This window comes from Anastrepha ludens, chromosome 5 (genome assembly GCF_028408465.1).
Source record: "Anastrepha ludens isolate Willacy chromosome 5, idAnaLude1.1, whole genome shotgun sequence".
Lineage (NCBI taxonomy): Eukaryota > Metazoa > Arthropoda > Insecta > Diptera > Tephritidae > Anastrepha > Anastrepha ludens.
In genome coordinates, this window is record NC_071501.1 from 53,637,255 (window position 1) to 53,664,527 (window position 27,273).

The 27,273-nt window shown below is 33.9% G+C and overlaps 4 protein-coding genes across 4 annotated transcripts; all 4 read left to right on the forward strand.

The window, feature by feature from the left end:
• Positions 1–65: 65 nt before the first annotated feature.
• Positions 66–12,067, forward strand: LOC128864720 (uncharacterized). The gene is made up of 2 exons (XM_054104470.1): positions 66–458; positions 11,689–12,067. Exons 1-2 carry the CDS (start codon positions 150–152, stop codon positions 12,025–12,027), a joined length of 648 nt encoding a protein of 215 aa, XP_053960445.1. The 5' UTR covers positions 66–149; the 3' UTR covers positions 12,028–12,067.
• On the forward strand, positions 3,712–4,254 carry LOC128863325 (histone H2A). The gene has a single exon (XM_054102443.1). The coding sequence runs from the start codon at positions 3,854–3,856 to the stop codon at positions 4,226–4,228; it is 375 nt and encodes a 124-aa protein (XP_053958418.1). The 5' UTR covers positions 3,712–3,853; the 3' UTR covers positions 4,229–4,254.
• Positions 9,495–10,037, forward strand: LOC128863326 (histone H2A). Its single transcript, XM_054102445.1, has one exon. It carries the CDS (start codon positions 9,637–9,639, stop codon positions 10,009–10,011), a length of 375 nt encoding a protein of 124 aa, XP_053958420.1. The 5' UTR covers positions 9,495–9,636; the 3' UTR covers positions 10,012–10,037.
• Positions 12,068–15,277: 3,210 nt separating the features above from the next.
• On the forward strand, positions 15,278–15,837 carry LOC128863605 (histone H2A). Its single transcript, XM_054102840.1, has one exon. The coding sequence runs from the start codon at positions 15,420–15,422 to the stop codon at positions 15,792–15,794; it is 375 nt and encodes a 124-aa protein (XP_053958815.1). The 5' UTR covers positions 15,278–15,419; the 3' UTR covers positions 15,795–15,837.
• Positions 15,838–27,273: the final 11,436 nt, after the last annotated feature.

Sequence of the window (27,273 nt, forward strand, 5' to 3'; positions counted from 1 at the left end):
ATGTATGGTGTACCTTTTGGCTTGGGTATTGCAGTTGTGAGATTTTGGTATAAATAGATGTGCTCTCGCTTCTGTTATTTCATTGGTGGTGAAGTGTTACAGTGTTAAAGTGTTAAATTCTTACTTGTGCAAATAGTAAATATCAAAAAATGACTGGTCGCGGCAAAGGTGGTAAAGGTTTGGGAAAAGGTGGTGCCAAACGTCATCGCAAAGTTTTACGTGATAACATCCAAGGTATCACTAAACCAGCTATTCGACGTTTAGCTCGTCGTGGTGGTGTAAAACGTATATCTGGTTTGATATATGAAGAAACTCGTGGTGTTTTAAAAGTATTTTTGGAGAATGTTATCCGTGATGCAGTTACCTATACTGAACATGCCAAAAGGAAAACAGTTACAGCTATGGATGTTGTGTACGCTTTAAAGAGACAAGGCCGTACTTTATACGGTTTCGGCGGTTAAATAATTTCTTGCGTACATATTTAAAAAACGGTCCTTTTCAGGACCACAATATTCTTTTAACAAAGATTCAAAATTTTGTACAATTAAAATTTTAAACAAACTCACAATTCTGTTGTGATTCTATATTTGATGTGCATGAGTACATATGTACATTCTCATTATACAATTAACACGTTCGCGGACGTGAATGCTATAGCATTCAAATTTTAAAGCCAAGTTTTATTCATTTAATTTCATGTAACTTTAAGTTTTTGTAATTAATATACATTTTAAAGTAATGACCACTTGATTCATTAAGTACTTTCATATAACAGTTAAAATACGATATTCTGACTACAGTTATAATACATGTGTAATCAGATTTAGGATATTACAACTAGTTTCAAAAATAATTGCCTATCTATTTTTGCAGCTTCCTGAATTTTTAAGTGTCCACGAACGTGTTAAATAGATTATGGCTGTATTTTAACACCCAGGCCTCTAGCCTGATATATTTAATTGTTAAATAATTTTTTTCGCTACATAAATACAACTTTTTAAAAATATATATGTAGTTAAAATTATATTTTCATATTTATATTTATTTCTTTAACTTTGGAATACAATCATACTCTTACTACCTTTGCCTTTTGCCTTCGCCAAGCATACAAGTTGTATACGTGTATGTAAGCACGTATGTATGTACATATGGGAATTTTGTACCTTGCTTTGACATATATTGCAAACTTTTTAAAGAAAAAGTTAAATTTTTTTATTAAGTAAAATAATATTTAATTAATTAAATAAAAAATTTTGTATGCACACATATATATTATATATATATATATATATATATACATATTTAAAAATGCGATTGATTAGTGAATATTTGCATTAATATAAAAAAATTAAATATTATATTAAAATAATTCACATTAGTGAAATTTATTTATTTCATTACCATCACTCATTTCAACCAAAATTAAAGTTTTCAATATTCATCAAAATATTGGATTATTTCATGCATCCAACTAACGCCACTGAGAATTGCTCTGGTGATACCATGGAGATATTTAATTTTATTTTTTCAAACATATTATTTTAAGTAATATTTAAAATAAAATGTTTAGATCATTGATAATTTGATATATTTTATATTTTCAATAGTAATAATTGATTTATATTAAGGAGTTTTAAGAAAATCGACTAAAACTAGCGAAAATTTAATATTTTGAGTACAAAGTTTCGACTAAAACACTCGTTACAAGAAAAATATTGATTTTATTCCAATTTAAGTATATTGATATGAAAGTGACACATGCATACTATCGTTTTGCACATTCATTTGTTGAATTAGTAAATTCAGTGAATTTTAGTGAATTAAATAAATCTTAAAGTTTGTCATATAGCAGCACTAAATAGCACTGGAACGTGAAAATTTGATTATCATCTTTTCGCTCTGCTTCTCAAATTTTAAACAGAGTTAAACAACATATTGAATTCCAGAAATTATCTTTATTTACCAGTGCTCTATTGGTGTAGTGCGTACAGTGCATAAAGTGAGTGAAGTGTTTAAAGTGTATAATACATACGTGGAATTTTAATTGAGGTTTTAATCTACAATATATAAATAAAGATGTCTGATTCAGTTGCTGTTGTGAATGTAAGCTCCCCAGTAGCTACTGCTGCTACTATTGCTGAAAAAAAAGTGGTTGCCAAAAAGGTTAAGGCAGCTAAACCCAAAAAGCCGTCGGTTGCCCCTACCCATCCACCAACACAACAAATGGTCGACGCATCAATTAAGAATTTAAAGGAACGTGGCGGCTCATCACTTTTGGCGATTAAGAAATATATTAGTGCGACATACAAATGTGATGCCCAAAAATTGGCACCATTCATTAAACGCTATTTGAAATCGGCTGTTACAAGTGGCAAATTAATTCAAACCAAAGGAAAAGGTGCGTCCGGTTCATTCAAACTATCAGTTGCAGCTAGTAAATCAAGCGAGGGAAAATTGAAATCAAAAGCCGTAAAATCAGCAGAGAAGGTTAAGGCTAAAAAGAAGGCAGCAGATAGTGGTGCATCAAAGAAAAAATCATTGAGTAAAGTCAAAAAGGCGGCAAGTGGTGAGAAAAAGGTAAAAAAAGCTGTTGCCAGTAAGAAAACAGCTGAAAAGAAGAAAACTGAAAAGGCTAAGGCGAAAGATGCAAAAAAGGGTGGTGCATTAAAAGTGAAACCAACTAAAGCCAAATCTGCAACTGCTAAGCCAAAAGCAGCTAAAGCAAAAGCAACTGCTGCTAAATCCAAGAAGTCTGCATCGAATAAAAAGCCAGCCGCAAAAAAACCTACAGCAGCAGGTAAAAAGTAAATAATTTACGGTGTTTGTAAGTGAGTTATAAACGGAACCTTCATGGTAAATTAATAATAAGCCCTTTTCAGGGCTACAAAATCTCTTAACAAAAAGATCAAAAGTGAATTTATTCCTTACAGTGTGTAGAAAACATTAAAAAAAATAAAAACCAAGTAGTTCAACAAACCAATATCATATTTAATAGACTAATGAAACCATATGAACATATTCTTCAATATTAAGAAATTGTAAAATTAATTTCAATGTGCATACATATGTAGAGATATATTAATGAAGACATTTTTTCATTCTCTTTGTTAATTTATATTTTATGGCCCTGAAAAGGGCCTTGTTTTGTTAATATATTTATATACCAGTTCAGTTCAGTTGGAAAAATTATTTGGAACTGGTATATTTGGTAACAGCTTTGGTACCTTCACTGACGGCATGTTTGGCCAATTCACCGGGCAAGAGTAAACGTACAGCAGTTTGAATTTCGCGACTGGTGATGGTTGAACGCTTGTTATAGTGAGCTAAACGCGACGCTTCCGCAGCAATACGCTCAAAGATGTCATTCACAAAACTATTCATAATGCTCATGGCCTTGGATGAAATACCGGTATCAGGATGTACTTGTTTCAACACTTTATAGATGTAGATGGCATAACTTTCCTTCCTCTTACGCTTCTTTTTCTTATCATTTTTAGTAATATTCTTTTGAGCCTTACCGGCTTTCTTTGCTGCTTTTCCACTAGTTTTTGGCGGCATTTTAATTTCTTCACAACTTTGATGATTTTATGATTTTATTTTCACTCACACTATTTGTCACTTAATATACAGGCTTAAGTGTATGTTTTCCGACCAACTCTTCGGCGAGACAATACGAAGTAGTAGTACACGCACGATGCTCAACAGCACAATATAAGGGTTGGTGCTCAGCAGAGCGAAAAAGTATATAAGCAGCGCACATTTTGTGTATCAGTGAATAGTGTGCTTATACATTGAGTATAATACAGTACAGTGCTTTGTAGTGTAGTGAAGTGAACAATCTATAACAGTGAAAATGTCAGGCCGTGGTAAAGGTGGTAAAGTTAAGGGAAAGGCAAAGTCCCGTTCAAATCGTGCTGGTCTTCAATTTCCAGTTGGTCGTATTCATCGTTTGTTGCGCAAAGGCAATTATGCTGAGCGTGTTGGTGCCGGTGCTCCAGTTTATCTAGCTGCAGTTATGGAATATTTAGCAGCTGAAGTTCTTGAATTGGCTGGTAATGCTGCTCGTGATAACAAAAAGACAAGAATCATCCCACGTCATTTACAATTGGCCATCCGCAACGATGAAGAATTGAATAAATTGTTGTCCGGTGTAACTATTGCTCAAGGTGGTGTTTTGCCTAATATTCAAGCTGTACTTTTGCCAAAGAAGACCGAAAAGAAAGCATAAAGTGAAAAATATAGGCGAATTATAATTATAAATACCGACGCAAACAAACCGTCCTTTTCAGGACGACAAAATACATTTACAAAGAGATTTAAATAATTTCTCACTAAATGTGTTATTTTTTCATACATATTATCGAATGTGAATAGACGCATGTATATTTGCGCCAAAACTGCGGCATATAAACTGGTTATGTATACATATTCATTCATACATGTGTATACATGCCTACAGACTGTACTAAAAACCGCTCGTGTATAAATGATGTGGAGTAGATAAAGAAATGCGTATGTATGTTTGTATGTATGTACTACGTGCATTAACGAAAACACAAAAATATCATATATGTTTACGCATAAATATTCCAATAAAATGTTTGATCTTTTTCGTTAAACAAATTGTGGTCCCAAAAAGGACCGTTTTTTTATAATAGTTTTCTTATTCATTTAATATTCTTAATAAAGAACGTGGCATCCCATTAGGTGTATTATATTTTTATACATATTACCGAATTGCGACAAAATTGCTCCTTATAAACTGGTTATGTGTGCATATACCTACATAAACGTGTATACATGCATGCCGACTATACTTTAAAACACACGAGTATAAACGATATGGAGTAGATAAAGAACTGTATATGTATGTACTACATACATTTACGAAAACACAAAAATATCTACACATAGAGGCTATTCGTAAATTCATCACTGCGCTGCATAATATGATTATTCTGCACTGCCACTGCTAATCAGCACACATCTGTTGCATCAGCCATTTTTATGATTTGTGTTTTGCTACTATTTGCGCACAATATACTGCATTGTTGCATTTTCGACCACTTGTGAGTTGCGGTGTTGCCAATTTTTGCATTTACGAACAGGCCCATATATATGCATAAATATTTCAATAAAATTTTTGATCTTTTTCGTTTAACAAATTGTGGTCCTGAAAAGGACCGTTTTTTCGTAAGTTTTCTTATTGATTTAAGCACGTTCACCACGAATACGTCTAGCCAATTGAATATCTTTTGGCATAATTGTAACACGCTTAGCATGGATGGCACACAAATTGGTATCTTCAAAAAGACCAACCAAGTATGCTTCACTTGCTTCTTGTAGAGCCATAACAGCAGAACTTTGGAAACGTAGATCAGTTTTGAAATCTTGCGCTATTTCACGAACCAAGCGCTGGAATGGCAATTTCCGTATCAATAATTCGGTACTCTTTTGATAGCGACGAATTTCACGCAACGCCACTGTACCTGGACGATAACGATGTGGCTTTTTAACTCCACCAGTTGCTGGTGCACTTTTGCGTGCAGCTTTTGTCGCCAATTGTTTACGTGGTGCCTTTCCACCAGTCGATTTTCGGGCTGTTTGCTTTGTACGAGCCATTTTTCACTACTCACTTTATTATTTTCCCACACTTGAACACTATAGAACACTAAACACTGTACCTATAACAAATTGTATGACGTTCACATCTTAAGTAGCAATTTCAACAACAACGTTTCACAAGTCCATGTATTATGTAGGCATGTGTTGAAGCGAGATAGATGTATGGTGTACCTTTTGGCTTGGGTATTGCAGTTGTGAGATTTTGGTATAAATAGATGTGCTCTCGCTTCTGTTATTTCATTGGTGGTGAAGTGTTACAGTGTTAAAGTGTTAAATTCTTACTTGTGCAAATAGTAAATATCAAAAAATGACTGGTCGCGGCAAAGGTGGTAAAGGTTTGGGAAAAGGTGGTGCCAAACGTCATCGCAAAGTTTTACGTGATAACATCCAAGGTATCACTAAACCAGCTATTCGACGTTTAGCTCGTCGTGGTGGTGTAAAACGTATATCTGGTTTGATATATGAAGAAACTCGTGGTGTTTTAAAAGTATTTTTGGAGAATGTTATCCGTGATGCAGTTACCTATACTGAACATGCCAAAAGGAAAACAGTTACAGCTATGGATGTTGTGTACGCTTTAAAGAGACAAGGCCGTACTTTATACGGTTTCGGCGGTTAAATAATTTCTTGCGTACATATTTAAAAAACGGTCCTTTTCAGGACCACAATATTCTTTTAACAAAGATTCAAAATTTTGTACAATTAAAATTTTAAACAAACTCACAATTCTGTTGTGATTCTATATTTGATGTGCATGAGTACATATGTACATTCTCATTATACAATTAACACGTTCGCGGACGTGAATGCTATAGCATTCAAATTTTAAAGCCAAGTTTTATTCATTTAATTTCATGTAACTTTAAGTTTTTGTAATTAATATACATTTTAAAGTAATGACCACTTGATTCATTAAGTACTTTCATATAACAGTTAAAATACGATATTCTGACTACAGTTATAATACATGTGTAATCAGATTTAGGATATTACAACTAGTTTCAAAAATAATTGCCTATCTATTTTTGCAGCTTCCTGAATTTTTAAGTGTCCACGAACGTGTTAAATAGATTATGGCTGTATTTTAACACCCAGGCCTCTAGCCTGATATATTTAATTGTTAAATAATTTTTTTCGCTACATAAATACAACTTTTTAAAAATATATATGTAGTTAAAATTATATTTTCATATTTATATTTATTTCTTTAACTTTGGAATACAATCATACTCTTACTACCTTTGCCTTTTGCCTTCGCCAAGCATACAAGTTGTATACGTGTATGTAAGCACGTATGTATGTACATATGGGAATTTTGTACCTTGCTTTGACATATATTGCAAACTTTTTAAAGAAAAAGTTAAATTTTTTTATTAAGTAAAATAATATTTAATTAATTAAATAAAAAATTTTGTATGCACACATATATATTATATATATATATATATATATATACATATTTAAAAATGCGATTGATTAGTGAATATTTGCATTAATATAAAAAAATTAAATATTATATTAAAATAATTCACATTAGTGAAATTTATTTATTTCATTACCATCACTCATTTCAACCAAAATTAAAGTTTTCAATATTCATCAAAATATTGGATTATTTCATGCATCCAACTAACGCCACTGAGAATTGCTCTGGTGATACCATGGAGATATTTAATTTTATTTTTTCAAACATATTATTTTAAGTAATATTTAAAATAAAATGTTTAGATCATTGATAATTTGATATATTTTATATTTTCAATAGTAATAATTGATTTATATTAAGGAGTTTTAAGAAAATCGACTAAAACTAGCGAAAATTTAATATTTTGAGTACAAAGTTTCGACTAAAACACTCGTTACAAGAAAAATATTGATTTTATTCCAATTTAAGTATATTGATATGAAAGTGACACATGCATACTATCGTTTTGCACATTCATTTGTTGAATTAGTAAATTCAGTGAATTTTAGTGAATTAAATAAATCTTAAAGTTTGTCATATAGCAGCACTAAATAGCACTGGAACGTGAAAATTTGATTATCATCTTTTCGCTCTGCTTCTCAAATTTTAAACAGAGTTAAACAACATATTGAATTCCAGAAATTATCTTTATTTACCAGTGCTCTATTGGTGTAGTGCGTACAGTGCATAAAGTGAGTGAAGTGTTTAAAGTGTATAATACATACGTGGAATTTTAATTGAGGTTTTAATCTACAATATATAAATAAAGATGTCTGATTCAGTTGCTGTTGTGAATGTAAGCTCCCCAGTAGCTACTGCTGCTACTATTGCTGAAAAAAAAGTGGTTGCCAAAAAGGTTAAGGCAGCTAAACCCAAAAAGCCGTCGGTTGCCCCTACCCATCCACCAACACAACAAATGGTCGACGCATCAATTAAGAATTTAAAGGAACGTGGCGGCTCATCACTTTTGGCGATTAAGAAATATATTAGTGCGACATACAAATGTGATGCCCAAAAATTGGCACCATTCATTAAACGCTATTTGAAATCGGCTGTTACAAGTGGCAAATTAATTCAAACCAAAGGAAAAGGTGCGTCCGGTTCATTCAAACTATCAGTTGCAGCTAGTAAATCAAGCGAGGGAAAATTGAAATCAAAAGCCGTAAAATCAGCAGAGAAGGTTAAGGCTAAAAAGAAGGCAGCAGATAGTGGTGCATCAAAGAAAAAATCATTGAGTAAAGTCAAAAAGGCGGCAAGTGGTGAGAAAAAGGTAAAAAAAGCTGTTGCCAGTAAGAAAACAGCTGAAAAGAAGAAAACTGAAAAGGCTAAGGCGAAAGATGCAAAAAAGGGTGGTGCATTAAAAGTGAAACCAACTAAAGCCAAATCTGCAACTGCTAAGCCAAAAGCAGCTAAAGCAAAAGCAACTGCTGCTAAATCCAAGAAGTCTGCATCGAATAAAAAGCCAGCCGCAAAAAAACCTACAGCAGCAGGTAAAAAGTAAATAATTTACGGTGTTTGTAAGTGAGTTATAAACGGAACCTTCATGGTAAATTAATAATAAGCCCTTTTCAGGGCTACAAAATCTCTTAACAAAAAGATCAAAAGTGAATTTATTCCTTACAGTGTGTAGAAAACATTAAAAAAAATAAAAACCAAGTAGTTCAACAAACCAATATCATATTTAATAGACTAATGAAACCATATGAACATATTCTTCAATATTAAGAAATTGTAAAATTAATTTCAATGTGCATACATATGTAGAGATATATTAATGAAGACATTTTTTCATTCTCTTTGTTAATTTATATTTTATGGCCCTGAAAAGGGCCTTGTTTTGTTAATATATTTATATACCAGTTCAGTTCAGTTGGAAAAATTATTTGGAACTGGTATATTTGGTAACAGCTTTGGTACCTTCACTGACGGCATGTTTGGCCAATTCACCGGGCAAGAGTAAACGTACAGCAGTTTGAATTTCGCGACTGGTGATGGTTGAACGCTTGTTATAGTGAGCTAAACGCGACGCTTCCGCAGCAATACGCTCAAAGATGTCATTCACAAAACTATTCATAATGCTCATGGCCTTGGATGAAATACCGGTATCAGGATGTACTTGTTTCAACACTTTATAGATGTAGATGGCATAACTTTCCTTCCTCTTACGCTTCTTTTTCTTATCATTTTTAGTAATATTCTTTTGAGCCTTACCGGCTTTCTTTGCTGCTTTTCCACTAGTTTTTGGCGGCATTTTAATTTCTTCACAACTTTGATGATTTTATGATTTTATTTTCACTCACACTATTTGTCACTTAATATACAGGCTTAAGTGTATGTTTTCCGACCAACTCTTCGGCGAGACAATACGAAGTAGTAGTACACGCACGATGCTCAACAGCACAATATAAGGGTTGGTGCTCAGCAGAGCGAAAAAGTATATAAGCAGCGCACATTTTGTGTATCAGTGAATAGTGTGCTTATACATTGAGTATAATACAGTACAGTGCTTTGTAGTGTAGTGAAGTGAACAATCTATAACAGTGAAAATGTCAGGCCGTGGTAAAGGTGGTAAAGTTAAGGGAAAGGCAAAGTCCCGTTCAAATCGTGCTGGTCTTCAATTTCCAGTTGGTCGTATTCATCGTTTGTTGCGCAAAGGCAATTATGCTGAGCGTGTTGGTGCCGGTGCTCCAGTTTATCTAGCTGCAGTTATGGAATATTTAGCAGCTGAAGTTCTTGAATTGGCTGGTAATGCTGCTCGTGATAACAAAAAGACAAGAATCATCCCACGTCATTTACAATTGGCCATCCGCAACGATGAAGAATTGAATAAATTGTTGTCCGGTGTAACTATTGCTCAAGGTGGTGTTTTGCCTAATATTCAAGCTGTACTTTTGCCAAAGAAGACCGAAAAGAAAGCATAAAGTGAAAAATATAGGCGAATTATAATTATAAATACCGACGCAAACAAACCGTCCTTTTCAGGACGACAAAATACATTTACAAAGAGATTTAAATAATTTCTCACTAAATGTGTTATTTTTTCATACATATTATCGAATGTGAATAGACGCATGTATATTTGCGCCAAAACTGCGGCATATAAACTGGTTATGTATACATATTCATTCATACATGTGTATACATGCCTACAGACTGTACTAAAAACCGCTCGTGTATAAATGATGTGGAGTAGATAAAGAAATGCGTATGTATGTTTGTATGTATGTACTACGTGCATTAACGAAAACACAAAAATATCATATATGTTTACGCATAAATATTCCAATAAAATGTTTGATCTTTTTCGTTAAACAAATTGTGGTCCCAAAAAGGACCGTTTTTTTATAATAGTTTTCTTATTCATTTAATATTCTTAATAAAGAACGTGGCATCCCATTAGGTGTATTATATTTTTATACATATTACCGAATTGCGACAAAATTGCTCCTTATAAACTGGTTATGTGTGCATATACCTACATAAACGTGTATACATGCATGCCGACTATACTTTAAAACACACGAGTATAAACGATATGGAGTAGATAAAGAACTGTATATGTATGTACTACATACATTTACGAAAACACAAAAATATCTACACATAGAGGCTATTCGTAAATTCATCACTGCGCTGCATAATATGATTATTCTGCACTGCCACTGCTAATCAGCACACATCTGTTGCATCAGCCATTTTTATGATTTGTGTTTTGCTACTATTTGCGCACAATATACTGCATTGTTGCATTTTCGACCACTTGTGAGTTGCGGTGTTGCCAATTTTTGCATTTACGAACAGGCCCATATATATGCATAAATATTTCAATAAAATTTTTCATCTTTTTCGTTTAACAAATTGTGGTCCTGAAAAGGACCGTTTTTTCGTAAGTTTTCTTATTGATTTAAGCACGTTCACCACGAATACGTCTAGCCAATTGAATATCTTTTGGCATAATTGTAACACGCTTAGCATGGATGGCACACAAATTGGTATCTTCAAAAAGACCAACCAAGTATGCTTCACTTGCTTCTTGTAGAGCCATAACAGCAGAACTTTGGAAACGTAGATCAGTTTTGAAATCTTGCGCTATTTCACGAACCAAGCGCTGGAATGGCAATTTCCGTATCAATAATTCGGTACTCTTTTGATAGCGACGAATTTCACGCAACGCCACTGTACCTGGACGATAACGATGTGGCTTTTTAACTCCACCAGTTGCTGGTGCACTTTTGCGTGCAGCTTTTGTCGCCAATTGTTTACGTGGTGCCTTTCCACCAGTCGATTTTCGGGCTGTTTGCTTTGTACGAGCCATTTTTCACTACTCACTTTATTATTTTCCCACACTTGAACACTATAGAACACTAAACACTGTACCTATAACAAATTGTATGACGTTCACATCTTAAGTAGCAATTTCAACAACAACGTTTCACAAGTCCATGTATTATGTAGGCATGTGTTGAAGCGAGATAGATGTATGGTGTACCTTTTGGCTTGGGTATTGCAGTTGTGAGATTTTGGTATAAATAGATGTGCTCTCGCTTCTATTATTTCATTGGTGGTGAAGTGTTACAGTGTTAAAGTGTTAAATTCTTACTTGTGCAAATAGTAAATATCAAAAAATGACTGGTCGCGGCAAAGGTGGTAAAGGTTTGGGAAAAGGTGGTGCCAAACGTCATCGCAAAGTTTTACGTGATAACATCCAAGGTATCACTAAACCAGCTATTCGACGTTTAGCTCGTCGTGGTGGTGTAAAACGTATATCTGGTTTGATATATGAAGAAACTCGTGGTGTTTTAAAAGTATTTTTGGAGAATGTTATCCGTGATGCAGTTACCTATACTGAACATGCCAAAAGGAAAACAGTTACAGCTATGGATGTTGTGTACGCTTTAAAGAGACAAGGCCGTACTTTATACGGTTTCGGCGGTTAAATAATTTCTTGCGTACATATTTAAAAAACGGTCCTTTTCAGGACCACAATATTCTTTTAACAAAGATTCAAAATTTTGTACAATTAAAATTTTAAACAAACTCACAATTCTGTTGTGATTCTATATTTGATGTGCATGAGTACATATGTACATTCTCATTATACAATTAACACGTTCGCGGACGTGAATGCTATAGCATTCAAATTTTAAAGCCAAGTTTTATTCATTTAATTTCATGTAACTTTAAGTTTTTGTAATTAATATACATTTTAAAGTAATGACCACTTGATTCATTAAGTACTTTCATATAACAGTTAAAATACGATATTCTGACTACAGTTATAATACATGTGTAATCAGATTTAGGATATTACAACTAGTTTCAAAAATAATTGCCTATCTATTTTTGCAGCTTCCTGAATTTTTAAGTGTCCGCGAACGTGTTAAATAGATTATGGCTGTATTTTAACACCCAGGCCTCTAGCCTGATATATTTAATTGTTAAATAATTTTTTTCGCTACATAAATACAACTTTTTAAAAATATATATGTAGTTAAAATTATATTTTCATATTTATATTTATTTCTTTAACTTTGGAATACAATCATACTCTTACTACCTTTGCCTTTTGCCTTCGCCAAGCATACAAGTTGTATACGTGTATGTAAGCACGTATGTATGTACATATGGGAATTTTGTACCTTGCTTTGACATATATTGCAAACTTTTTAAAGAAAAAGTTAAATTTTTTTATTAAGTAAAATAATATTTAATTAATTAAATAAAAAATTTTGTATGCACACATATATATTATATATATATATATATATATATACATATTTAAAAATGCGATTGATTAGTGAATATTTGCATTAATATAAAAAAATTAAATATTATATTAAAATAATTCACATTAGTGAAATTTATTTATTTCATTACCATCACTCATTTCAACCAAAATTAAAGTTTTCAATATTCATCAAAATATTGGATTATTTCATGCATCCAACTAACGCCACTGAGAATTGCTCTGGTGATACCATGGAGATATTTAATTTTATTTTTTCAAACATATTATTTTAAGTAATATTTAAAATAAAATGTTTAGATGATTGATAATTTGATATATTTTATATTTTCAATAGTAATAATTGATTTATATTAAGGAGTTTTAAGAAAATCGACTAAAACTAGCGAAAATTTAATATTTTGAGTACAAAGTTTCGACTAAAACACTCGTTACAAGAAAAATATTGATTTTATTCCAATTTAAGTATATTGATATGAAAGTGACACATGCATACTATCGTTTTGCACATTCATTTGTTGAATTAGTAAATTCAGTGAATTTTAGTGAATTAAATAAATCTTAAAGTTTGTCATATAGCAGCACTAAATAGCACTGGAACGTGAAAATTTGATTATCATCTTTTCGCTCTGCTTCTCAAATTTTAAACAGAGTTAAACAACATATTGAATTCCAGAAATTATCTTTATTTACCAGTGCTCTATTGGTGTAGTGCGTACAGTGCATAAAGTGAGTGAAGTGTTTAAAGTGTATAATACATACGTGGAATTTTAATTGAGGTTTTAATCTACAATATATAAATAAAGATGTCTGATTCAGTTGCTGTTGTGAATGTAAGCTCCCCAGTAGCTACTGCTGCTACTATTGCTGAAAAAAAAGTGGTTGCCAAAAAGGTTAAGGCAGCTAAACCCAAAAAGCCGTCGGTTGCCCCTACCCATCCACCAACACAACAAATGGTCGACGCATCAATTAAGAATTTAAAGGAACGTGGCGGCTCATCACTTTTGGCGATTAAGAAATATATTAGTGCGACATACAAATGTGATGCCCAAAAATTGGCACCATTCATTAAACGCTATTTGAAATCGGCTGTTACAAGTGGCAAATTAATTCAAACCAAAGGAAAAGGTGCGTCCGGTTCATTCAAACTATCAGTTGCAGCTAGTAAATCAAGCGAGGGAAAATTGAAATCAAAAGCCGTAAAATCAGCAGAGAAGGTTAAGGCTAAAAAGAAGGCAGCAGATAGTGGTGCATCAAAGAAAAAATCATTGAGTAAAGTCAAAAAGGCGGCAAGTGGTGAGAAAAAGGTAAAAAAAGCTGTTGCCAGTAAGAAAACAGCTGAAAAGAAGAAAACTGAAAAGGCTAAGGCGAAAGATGCAAAAAAGGGTGGTGCATTAAAAGTGAAACCAACTAAAGCCAAATCTGCAACTGCTAAGCCAAAAGCAGCTAAAGCAAAAGCAACTGCTGCTAAATCCAAGAAGTCTGCATCGAATAAAAAGCCAGCCGCAAAAAAACCTACAGCAGCAGGTAAAAAGTAAATAATTTACGGTGTTTGTAAGTGAGTTATAAACGGAACCTTCATGGTAAATTAATAATAAGCCCTTTTCAGGGCTACAAAATCTCTTAACAAAAAGATCAAAAGTGAATTTATTCCTTACAGTGTGTAGAAAACATTAAAAAAAATAAAAACCAAGTAGTTCAACAAACCAATATCATATTTAATAGACTAATGAAACCATATGAACATATTCTTCAATATTAAGAAATTGTAAAATTAATTTCAATGTGCATACATATGTAGAGATATATTAATGAAGACATTTTTTCATTCTCTTTGTTAATTTATATTTTATGGCCCTGAAAAGGGCCTTGTTTTGTTAATATATTTATATACCAGTTCAGTTCAGTTGGAAAAATTATTTGGAACTGGTATATTTGGTAACAGCTTTGGTACCTTCACTGACGGCATGTTTGGCCAATTCACCGGGCAAGAGTAAACGTACAGCAGTTTGAATTTCGCGACTGGTGATGGTTGAACGCTTGTTATAGTGAGCTAAACGCGACGCTTCCGCAGCAATACGCTCAAAGATGTCATTCACAAAACTATTCATAATGCTCATGGCCTTGGATGAAATACCGGTATCAGGATGTACTTGTTTCAACACTTTATAGATGTAGATGGCATAACTTTCCTTCCTCTTACGCTTCTTTTTCTTATCATTTTTAGTAATATTCTTTTGAGCCTTACCGGCTTTCTTTGCTGCTTTTCCACTAGTTTTTGGCGGCATTTTAATTTCTTCACAACTTTGATGATTTTATGATTTTATTTTCACTCACACTATTTGTCACTTAATATACAGGCTTAAGTGTATGTTTTCCGACCAACTCTTCGGCGAGACAATACGAAGTAGTAGTACACGCACGATGCTCAACAGCACAATATAAGGGTTGGTGCTCAGCAGAGCGAAAAAGTATATAAGCAGCGCACATTTTGTGTATCAGTGAATAGTGTGCTTATACATTGAGTATAATACAGTACAGTGCTTTGTAGTGTAGTGAAGTGAACAATCTATAACAGTGAAAATGTCAGGCCGTGGTAAAGGTGGTAAAGTTAAGGGAAAGGCAAAGTCCCGTTCAAATCGTGCTGGTCTTCAATTTCCAGTTGGTCGTATTCATCGTTTGTTGCGCAAAGGCAATTATGCTGAGCGTGTTGGTGCCGGTGCTCCAGTTTATCTAGCTGCAGTTATGGAATATTTAGCAGCTGAAGTTCTTGAATTGGCTGGTAATGCTGCTCGTGATAACAAAAAGACAAGAATCATCCCACGTCATTTACAATTGGCCATCCGCAACGATGAAGAATTGAATAAATTGTTGTCCGGTGTAACTATTGCTCAAGGTGGTGTTTTGCCTAATATTCAAGCTGTACTTTTGCCAAAGAAGACCGAAAAGAAAGCATAAAGTGAAAAATATAGGCGAATTATAATTATAAATACCGACGCAAACAAACCGTCCTTTTCAGGACGACAAAATACATTTACAAAGAGATTTAAATAATTTCTCACTAAATGTGTTATTTTTTCATACATATTATCGAATGTGAATAGACGCATGTATATTTGCGCCAAAACTGCGGCATATAAACTGGTTATGTATACATATTCATTCATACATGTGTATACATGCCTACAGACTGTACTAAAAACCGCTCGTGTATAAATGATGTGGAGTAGATAAAGAAATGCGTATGTATGTTTGTATGTATGTACTACGTGCATTAACGAAAACACAAAAATATCATATATGTTTACGCATAAATATTCCAATAAAATGTTTGATCTTTTTCGTTAAACAAATTGTGGTCCCAAAAAGGACCGTTTTTTTATAATAGTTTTCTTATTCATTTAATATTCTTAATAAAGAACGTGGCATCCCATTAGGTGTATTATATTTTTATACATATTACCGAATTGCGACAAAATTGCTCCTTATAAACTGGTTATGTGTGCATATACCTACATAAACGTGTATACATGCATGCCGACTATACTTTAAAACACACGAGTATAAACGATATGGAGTAGATAAAGAACTGTATATGTATGTACTACATACATTTACGAAAACACAAAAATATCTACACATAGAGGCTATTCGTAAATTCATCACTGCGCTGCATAATATGATTATTCTGCACTGCCACTGCTAATCAGCACACATCTGTTGCATCAGCCATTTTTATGATTTGTGTTTTGCTACTATTTGCGCACAATATACTGCATTGTTGCATTTTCGACCACTTGTGAGTTGCGGTGTTGCCAATTTTTGCATTTACGAACAGGCCCATATATATGCATAAATATTTCAATAAAATTTTTCATCTTTTTCGTTTAACAAATTGTGGTCCTGAAAAGGACCGTTTTTTCGTAAGTTTTCTTATTGATTTAAGCACGTTCACCACGAATACGTCTAGCCAATTGAATATCTTTTGGCATAATTGTAACACGCTTAGCATGGATGGCACACAAATTGGTATCTTCAAAAAGACCAACCAAGTATGCTTCACTTGCTTCTTGTAGAGCCATAACAGCAGAACTTTGGAAACGTAGATCAGTTTTGAAATCTTGCGCTATTTCACGAACCAAGCGCTGGAATGGCAATTTCCGTATCAATAATTCGGTACTCTTTTGATAGCGACGAATTTCACGCAACGCCACTGTACCTGGACGATAACGATGTGGCTTTTTAACTCCACCAGTTGCTGGTGCACTTTTGCGTGCAGCTTTTGTCGCCAATTGTTTACGTGGTGCCTTTCCACCAGTCGATTTTCGGGCTGTTTGCTTTGTACGAGCCATTTTTCACTACTCACTTTATTATTTTCCCACACTTGAACACTATAGAACACTAAACACTGTACCTATAACAAATTGTATGACGTTCACATCTTAAGTAGCAATTTCAACAACAACGTTTCACAAGTCCATGTATTATGTGGGCATGTGTTGAAGCGAGATAGATGTATGGTGTACCTTTTGGCTTGGGTATTGCAGTTGTGAGATTTTGGTATAAATAGATGTGCTCTCGCTTCTGTTATTTCATTGGTGGTGAAGTGTTACAGTGTTAAAGTGTTAAATTCTTACTTGTGCAAATAGTAAATATCAAAAAATGACTGGTCGCGGCAAAGGTGGTAAAGGTTTGGGAAAAGGTGGTGCCAAACGTCATCGCAAAGTTTTACGTGATAACATCCAAGGTATCACTAAACCAGCTATTCGACGTTTAGCTCGTCGTGGTGGTGTAAAACGTATATCTGGTTTGATATATGAAGAAACTCGTGGTGTTTTAAAAGTATTTTTGGAGAATGTTATCCGTGATGCAGTTACCTATACTGAACATGCCAAAAGGAAAACAGTTACAGCTATGGATGTTGTGTACGCTTTAAAGAGACAAGGCCGTACTTTATACGGTTTCGGCGGTTAAATAATTTCTTGCGTACATATTTAAAAAACGGTCCTTTTCAGGACCACAATATTCTTTTAACAAAGATTCAAAATTTTGTACAATTAAAATTTTAAACAAACTCACAATTCTGTTGTGATTCTATATTTGATGTGCATGAGTACATATGTACATTCTCATTATACAATTAACACGTTCGCGGACGTGAATGCTATAGCATTCAAATTTTAAAGCCAAGTTTTATTCATTTAATTTCATGTAACTTTAAGTTTTTGTAATTAATATACATTTTAAAGTAATGACCACTTGATTCATTAAGTACTTTCATATAACAGTTAAAATACGATATTCTGACTACAGTTATAATACATGTGTAATCAGATTTAGGATATTACAACTAGTTTCAAAAATAATTGCCTATCTATTTTTGCAGCTTCCTGAATTTTTAAGTGTCCGCGAACGTGTTAAATAGATTATGGCTGTATTTTAACACCCAGGCCTCTAGCCTGATATATTTAATTGTTAAATAATTTTTTTCGCTACATAAATACAACTTTTTAAAAATATATATGTAGTTAAAATTATATTTTCATATTTATATTTATTTCTTTAACTTTGGAATACAATCATACTCTTACTACCTTTGCCTTTTGCCTTCGCCAAGCATACAAGTTGTATACGTGTATGTAAGCACGTATGTATGTACATATGGGAATTTTGTACCTTGCTTTGACATATATTGCAAACTTTTTAAAGAAAAAGTTAAATTTTTTTATTAAGTAAAATAATATTTAATTAATTAAATAAAAAATTTTGTATGCACACATATATATATATATATACATATTTAAAAATGCGATTGATTAGTGAATATTTGCATTAATATAAAAAAATTAAATATTATATTAAAATAATTCACATTAGTGAAATTTATTTATTTCATTACCATCACTCATTTCAACCAAAATTAAAGTTTTCAATATTCATCAAAATATTGGATTATTTCATGCATCCAACTAACGCCACTGAGAATTGCTCTGGTGATACCATGGAGATATTTAATTTTATTTTTTCAAACATATTATTTTAAGTAATATTTAAAATAAAATGTTTAGATGATTGATAATTTGATATATTTTATATTTTCAATAGTAATAATTGATTTATATTAAGGAGTTTTAAGAAAATCGACTAAAACTAGCGAAAATTTAATATTTTGAGTACAAAGTTTCGACTAAAACACTCGTTACAAGAAAAATATTGATTTTATTCCAATTTAAGTATATTGATATGAAAGTGACACATGCATACTATCGTTTTGCACATTCATTTGTTGAATTAGTAAATTCAGTGAATTTTAGTGAATTAAATAAATCTTAAAGTTTGTCATATAGCAGCACTAAATAGCACTGGAACGTGAAAATTTTATTATCATCTTTTCGCTCTGCTTCTCAAATTTTAAACAGAGTTAAACAACATATTGAATTCCAGAAATTATCTTTATTTACCAGTGCTCTATTGGTGTAGTGCGTACAGTGCATAAAGTGAGTGAAGTGTTTAAAGTGTATAATACATACGTGGAATTTTAATTGAGGTTTTAATCTACAATATATAAATAAAGATGTCTGATTCAGTTGCTGTTGTGAATGTAAGCTCCCCAGTAGCTACTGCTGCTACTATTGCTGAAAAAAAAGTGGTTGCCAAAAAGGTTAAGGCAGCTAAACCCAAAAAGCCGTCGGTTGCCCCTACCCATCCACCAACACAACAAATGGTCGACGCATCAATTAAGAATTTAAAGGAACGTGGCGGCTCATCACTTTTGGCGATTAAGAAATATATTAGTGCGACATACAAATGTGATGCCCAAAAATTGGCACCATTCATTAAACGCTATTTGAAATCGGCTGTTACAAGTGGCAAATTAATTCAAACCAAAGGAAAAGGTGCGTCCGGTTCATTCAAACTATCAGTTGCAGCTAGTAAATCAAGCGAGGGAAAATTGAAATCAAAAGCCGTAAAATCAGCAGAGAAGGTTAAGGCTAAAAAGAAGGCAGCAGATAGTGGTGCATCAAAGAAAAAATCATTGAGTAAAGTCAAAAAGGCGGCAAGTGGTGAGAAAAAGGTAAAAAAATCTGTTGCCAGTAAGAAAACAGCTGAAAAGAAGAAAACTGAAAAGGCTAAGGCGAAAGATGCAAAAAAGGGTGGTGCATTAAAAGTGAAACCAACTAAAGCCAAATCTGCAACTGCTAAGCCAAAAGCAGCTAAAGCAAAAGCAACTGCTGCTAAATCCAAGAAGTCTGCATCGAATAAAAAGCCAGCCGCAAAAAAACCTACAGCAGCAGGTAAAAAGTAAATAATTTACGGTGTTTGTAAGTGAGTTATAAACGGAACCTTCATGGTAAATTAATAATAAGCCCTTTACAGGGCTACAAAATCTCTTAACAAAAAGATCAAAAGTGAATTTATTCCTTACAGTGTGTAGAAAACATTAAAAAAAATAAAAACCAAGTAGTTCAACAAACCAATATCATATTTAATAGACTAATGAAACCATATGAACATATTCTTCAATATTAAGAAATTTTAAAATTAATTTCAATGTGCATACATATGTAGAGATATATTAATGAAGACATTTTTTCATTCTCTTTGTTAATTTATATTTTATGGCCCTGAAAAGGGCCTTGTTTTGTTAATATATTTATATACCAGTTCAGTTCAGTTGGAAAAATTATTTGGAACTGGTATATTTGGTAACAGCTTTGGTACCTTCACTGACGGCATGTTTGGCCAATTCACCGGGCAAGAGTAAACGTACAGCAGTTTGAATTTCGCGACTGGTGATGGTTGAACGCTTGTTATAGTGAGCTAAACGCGACGCTTCCGCAGCAATACGCTCAAAGATGTCATTCACAAAACTATTCATAATGCTCATGGCCTTGGATGAAATACCGGTATCAGGATGTACTTGTTTCAACACTTTATAGATGTAGATGGCATAACTTTCCTTCCTCTTACGCTTCTTTTTCTTATAATTTTTAGTAATATTCTTTTGAGCCTTACCGGCTTTCTTTGCCGCTTTTCCACTAGTTTTTGGCGGCATTTTAATTTCTTCACAACTTTGATGATTTTATGATTTTATTTTCACTCACTATTTGTCACTTATTATACCTACCATGTGTCGTGTGCATGCTTGAGTGTATATTTGCCGACCAACTCTTCGGCGAGACAATACGAAGTAGTAGTACACGCAATAAACGGAATATGTTTTAAATATTCCTTTTTTTCTTATTAATTGTCTTTATTAGTCACTAAAACCAACTGTTTAAACAGAAGAGTCTACTAAAACTAAAACTTAAGAGCTAATATTTAAATTTTCATGTTACAAACTTACAAACTTACTTACAGCTAGAGTAGTCTTTAAACTTAACAACGGAAGTTCTCTTAATAATGATCTTACTCTTACAAGCAAGAGAGTATGTAACTCCTGCCCCCCTTGACTTCAAAATACTCTGGAATTTTATTTGTGCCTTGGCGTTGTATTACGTTTAATCTTTTTACTTTTCTTTATTCTAATTTTTTGTATTTATGTATGTATGATTTCACATAGCTCTATGAATTTTTAGTATACCGTATACATATATATATTTAAGGCAAATAGGCATGTATTACTACGCAATAAATGAATATGTACAATGTACATATGCACTTAGTATATAACGATTTGTGTGCAAAATAGTCAAATATGGGTTACTTTAAATAAAAATAGGAATTCAACAATTATACCAGCAGTATATTTACGGGCAGAAAAAAAATTGTACTGATAAAAAAAAACATTTAAATATGTAATAAAAAAAAATTGATTGAAAGACTTTTCGTTTATCGGCTTGCACTTCGCTTAAACGGCCGTTTGATATTTGATTCGTGAACATTCGCTAATTTCATTTTTCTAAATTTTGGTTGTTCTTTGTGTCGAACATTTAAATAATTTTTGACAAAACCCTCACTTCTTTTCTCTACATACTCCTCTCTTTTATCATTTGCTTTGGATATTTTCTTTAATATTTTTTGGTCCGTTTTCTCCTTTACTTTATTCGTGTCCGCTTTGTTGTTGTGGACATTATTGGGCGTATTTTCAATCGTTGAATGGAAAGAGTTGTTGTAAAGCTCTATTGCTTTACTTACTTGGTCTTTTATTGGCATCGTTTTTTCTAAATTTAAAGCTCTGATTCTTTCAGTTAAAGTGTTGTTAAGCCTTTCCACATCAGAATTGCCGGCATGGCTGTTTGGTTCGATAAATGTAATTATATATTTACCTCTTTACAAAATTGTTGTACGTTAATAGAGTTAAATTCGTTATCGCAAACGATTTTTTTCATTTTACCAAAAGCCGAAATGTACAATCTTATTTTTTCTACAAGAGTAAGACTATTTCTGTCTTCAAGGAAAAAAGCTACAGCATGTTTTGAAAATTTATCAAGGAAAATAATAAACGAATGTTTGGAATTAACGTAGGTATCTATGTGCACTATTTCTCTTTTATCGGAATGCGTTTCCGTGATATGAAATTTTTTCTTTATGGGATTTCGGTGATACTTTGATGCTGCGCAAATATCGCAATTATTTATTACTTTACTGATATGTGTATATATATATAATTGGCCGAGCTCCTCCTCCTATTTGTAGTGTGCGTCTTGATGTTGTTCCACAAATGGAGGGACCTACAATTTCAAGCCGAGTCCGAACGGCAGATATTTTTATGAGGAGCTTTTTCATGGCAGAAATACACTCGGAGGTTTGCCATTGCCTGCCGAGGGGCGACCGTTATTAGAAAAATGTTTGTATTAATTTTGGTTTCACCGAGATTCGAACCAACGTTCTCTCTGTGAATTCCGAATGGTAATCACGCACCAACCCATTCGGCTACGGCGGCCGCCACTTTACTGATAATATTCTTTAAATTTGGGTGATACCTTTTTCGCTTTCAACTTTCGTAATTAGGGATTATGCCCGAATGGCCAGATTCTTTAGTATGAAAAATGGATATTTGCTTTATGGCTTCTTCTTCAGTTTTTACACCTTTAGCCATGTATGAACATTTGACAAATTTTGTTGTTTTCAAATAATTCGATTAACTTTAACTGGACGGTATTGTAAACTGAATCACTGAGCTCGCAATATATTCCTACTTTACCCGATAGCATGCTTCGCCTAATTATGATATAAAATCAGAGATATCACTTTCTTGAATATATATTCGCTTATTTCCGAGTATGTACTCTTTTTCGATTGATTTTTCTTTTAATAAAATAATTTGTGTTTTAAAGCGGTTCCCAACCGTGCTCTTAGGGATGTATGGTTGCCATGGTTGAAAAATTGTCATTTTCTTCACTAAGCATATTAGTTTCGTTGGTGTTGGAATTTATTCGGCTAAGAAAATCGGCAATTTTATTATCTTTTCCTTGAATATATTCGATTTTCGCGTCGTATTCTCCTAATTGGACTAGCCACCTTTGAAGACGTGGATTAATATCCTTACCCCTATACTCCACTTGTAACCACTTAAGCCGTTGATGATCCGTTTGCAGATCGAATTCTTTACCGAAAACATATGGCCTAAAATAGTGAACCGCCCAAACCATACTAAGTGACTCTTTCTCGACCGTCGAATAATTTTTCTCATGATCATTGAGTGTCCTCGAAGCAAAGCACACAGGGTGGCCATCCTGGGATAAAACGACCCCAAGAGCAAAGTTACTTGCATCGGTAGTTACTTTAAACCTTTTGTTAAAATTGGGGTAGCGTAAAATAGGATGGTCTGTTATAAAATTTTCAATCTCAAACGCTGAAACATAATTTGGATCATTAGGATTAATTTTTCTTCCTTTCTTCAGATAATAAATCATCGGATACGCTACTTTCGCGTTATCTTTTACAAATTTACGGTAGTAGCCGGTAATACCGAAGAATGACCTAATCTGTTTCTCAGTAGTTGGTAATTTAAGGCTTACATCAATTTTGTTGCCAATAGGTTTCACTCCTTCATGAGTTAGGATATGGCCTAAATACTCTGTATCTTTAGATAAAAAATTACATTTATTCACCGGTATCTTAAATATTAGTTTAAAGTTTGTTAAATGTTCTTCCAAAGCGGTACTAAAAATCAAAATATAATATCGTCTAGGTAGACCACACATATTTTATTTATGTACTTTCGGAGAACTACATTCATTAACCTTTGGAAGGTTGATGGGGCATTTTTAAGCCCAAAACTCTGATGAACTCAAAATGCCCATGAGGGGTAGAAAGCGCATTCTTTTTCCTGTCTTCAGGCTTCACTACAATTTCATGGAAGCCTTTCGCAAGGACTAATGTAGTGAAGTATATTGATCTTCCCAATTTTTCTAATATACCGTCTATATTAGGAATTGGAAACTTATCGGCCACTGTATTTTCGTTCAGCTTCCGATAATCGATAACAATTCGCCATTCTCTCGAACGTGTTTTATTCTCTTTCTTGGGCACAATCCACAAAGGACTGTTATACGGGGACGAAGATGGCGCTATGATATTTTCCTTAAGCATATCATTTATTTGGCGACTTATCTCTTTTTCGTGAACTTTGAGATATCGATAAATTTTCGAGCAGATGGGATTGTTAGTTTGCGTAACTATTTCGTGCTGGATACAATGAGTAGCCGTCAGACTCTCTCCTTCTTTATAAAATAAGTCTTCGTACATCAATAATAATTTTTCGAGCGTTTCGTGCTCTTCACTGCTAAGGAGATCCAAATTCAATTTGGTAAGTATGTCAGGTTGTACTGGCTTCAGCGTACAAATACTGTGGATATCGAAAGGATATTCATGAAAAACAATTTATTGCCATTTATGTAAGCTTGAACAGTTTTTATTATTCCAAAAAATAGTAATTGAATATGAAGAAAAATGTATTACAAAGTTCATTTAAAAAAATGATCGGAAAAAAAATGACTACTGCTACTGCTGAGGTTACGCTGACGACTAACTCTTTCCTTCTTCGTACTGGGGTGTTACATACGATTCAGGGCTGGCTGCCATCTTACACTCGGTCATCCTGATTGTCATATGCCTCAGATGACTCTTCGTCGTGATCGTCTTCATTGTGCTCATAATACCGCCATAGCTTCATATTATCTGCGCTAGTTGATGTTTGACTTGGGCCTCGGAAGTCCCCAACTTTTTTCACATCGTGTCTGCCATGTCTTTTAACTTTGCTTACTTGGTATGGGCCGATGTATTTACTGGCCAGTTTTTTACCTGTTACGAACTGTGTGACTTTGATGGCTACTAAATCGGATATTTGATATCCATGCTCTCCTTTTCGTTTTCGATCATAGTTGGATTTGTACACTTCTTGCGCTTTAAGTATTTGTTTTCTGGCTTCCTGACGGATTTGGTTTCGCTCATTTTGTGTGACTACCAGCAGTTCTTCTTGGAGTACTTTTAGCAGCTCTATATCGGCTTCGTTTCGCATCTTTACACCGAACATCACTTCAAACGGTGTAAACTTTGTAGAAGAGTGAACGTGAGAATTGATTGCGCGTTGCACTTGTGACGTATATTTGTACCATTTATCCGGCTGTTTTGCTGACATCTTTGCTAGAATCGAAATAATTACGCGGTTCACTCTCTCGATCTGACCGTTTCCCCTTGGGACGCCGGTTGTTACCTCAACATGGTCGATTTTATTTTTTTCGCAAAATTCTTTAAACAGTTTCGACGTGAACGCTGTGCCTTGGTCGCTTATTATACGCAGCGGACTGCCGAATATTGTCACCCATGACTCCAGGTGCCTTACAACTTCCTGTGCATCTGTGCTCTTGGTAGGGTATATCCACGTATACTTGGAGAATCCATCGACGATAGCGAAAATATACTTGTAACACTTTGATGTTGTATCCAGAGTACCCAAATGGTCGACATGGAGGGTAGAAAGGGGACTGTCCCCTTTGTCAATACAATGCAGATAATCTTCTTTCTTCCCCAGCTTATGATTGTGCATAATGCATTCGACACAATTTTGAATTACCTGCTGAACTTTCTTTTCAAGATGTGGAATATAGTAACTCTGTCGTATAGCATGCATTGTCTTTTGGCCACCCATGTGCCCGAATCTATGCGTCTCTTTAATTATTTCGTTCTCCATGCTCTTTGGTATAGCCAATACATCCTGCCCATCGACTTGCTTATAAACTAATTGATTTTTCAATTTAAAGTTTTCATATGGTTTTTCTTTAAGAATCTCTGCTACAGCTGTCAAATGTGAGTCCTGCTTCTGAGCTCTTGCGATCTGGGCTTGAACTTCTGAGGTCACTGTCATCACGGGAAATCGACTTAAGCTATCTACATGCTTCATTCTGTTGCCAGATCGGTGCTCTATATTGTATGCAAAATCTTGCAGGTACATCAACCATTGAACCACTTCACGTGGTATATCTCTTTTCGCATTTGTCTGCTTGAAAGCCGCGCAATCTGTGACTAGTGTAAACTGTATACCCATCAGGTAGTGACGCAACTTTTTTGTGGCTAAGTATGCTGCTTTTACCTCAAGAAAATAGCTGTGTAATTTTTCTTCTTGTGGAGAAGTCTTTTTACTCCAGTAGAAAACCGGATGCCATTCTCCGTTCTGGAGCTGTATCAGTGTTGCCCCGAACCCATGTTTCGACGCATCGACGTGTAGCTGTGTCTCAGCGTTCTGCTTATATATTTGCAGTACAGGCTCTGCAATGAGTGCCGACTTCAAATCATCAATTGCCTTTATTTCTTCTTCTTTTATCTGAAATACTTCGTTTTTTCTTAACAGTTGTGTCAAGGGCCTAGCTATACCAGCATAGTTACGGATAAATTTGCGAAAATATCCGGTTAAACCCAAAAAAGCCTGTACGTCTCGAATGTTTTTTGGTATCGGAAAGTTTTTGACGGCTTTGACTTTGCTTTTCCCCGGCCAGATACGCCCATTCTCAACTTCGTGTCCTAAAAACGCGACTCTCTTTTTCAAAAATTGGCATTTCGACCACTTAATTTCCAAACCATACTGCTGGGCTTGGTTCAATACCATTTGCATATTGTCTAAGCATTGTTCTTCTGTACCTCCAAAAATAATAATATCATCAACATAAATTTCCATTATACCTGCGTTAATTAATTTTTGAAAAATGTGGTTAATATATCTTATGAAAACAGCGGGCGAATTACAAAATCCAAATGGAGCCCTGTTAAATTCATAAAGACCTTCTTTTGTGACAAACGCCGTGTATTTTTTGCATTGCTCCTCAACTTCGACATGGAAAAATCCATACGCAAGGTCCATCACGGTAAAATATTTTGCACCCTGCATTTTCTCAAGAACCTCTTCGACAATCGGTACTGGAAACCTGTCTTTCATAACCATGGAATTTAGCTTACGAAAATCAACGCACAATCTGTAGCTTCCATCTTTTTTCTT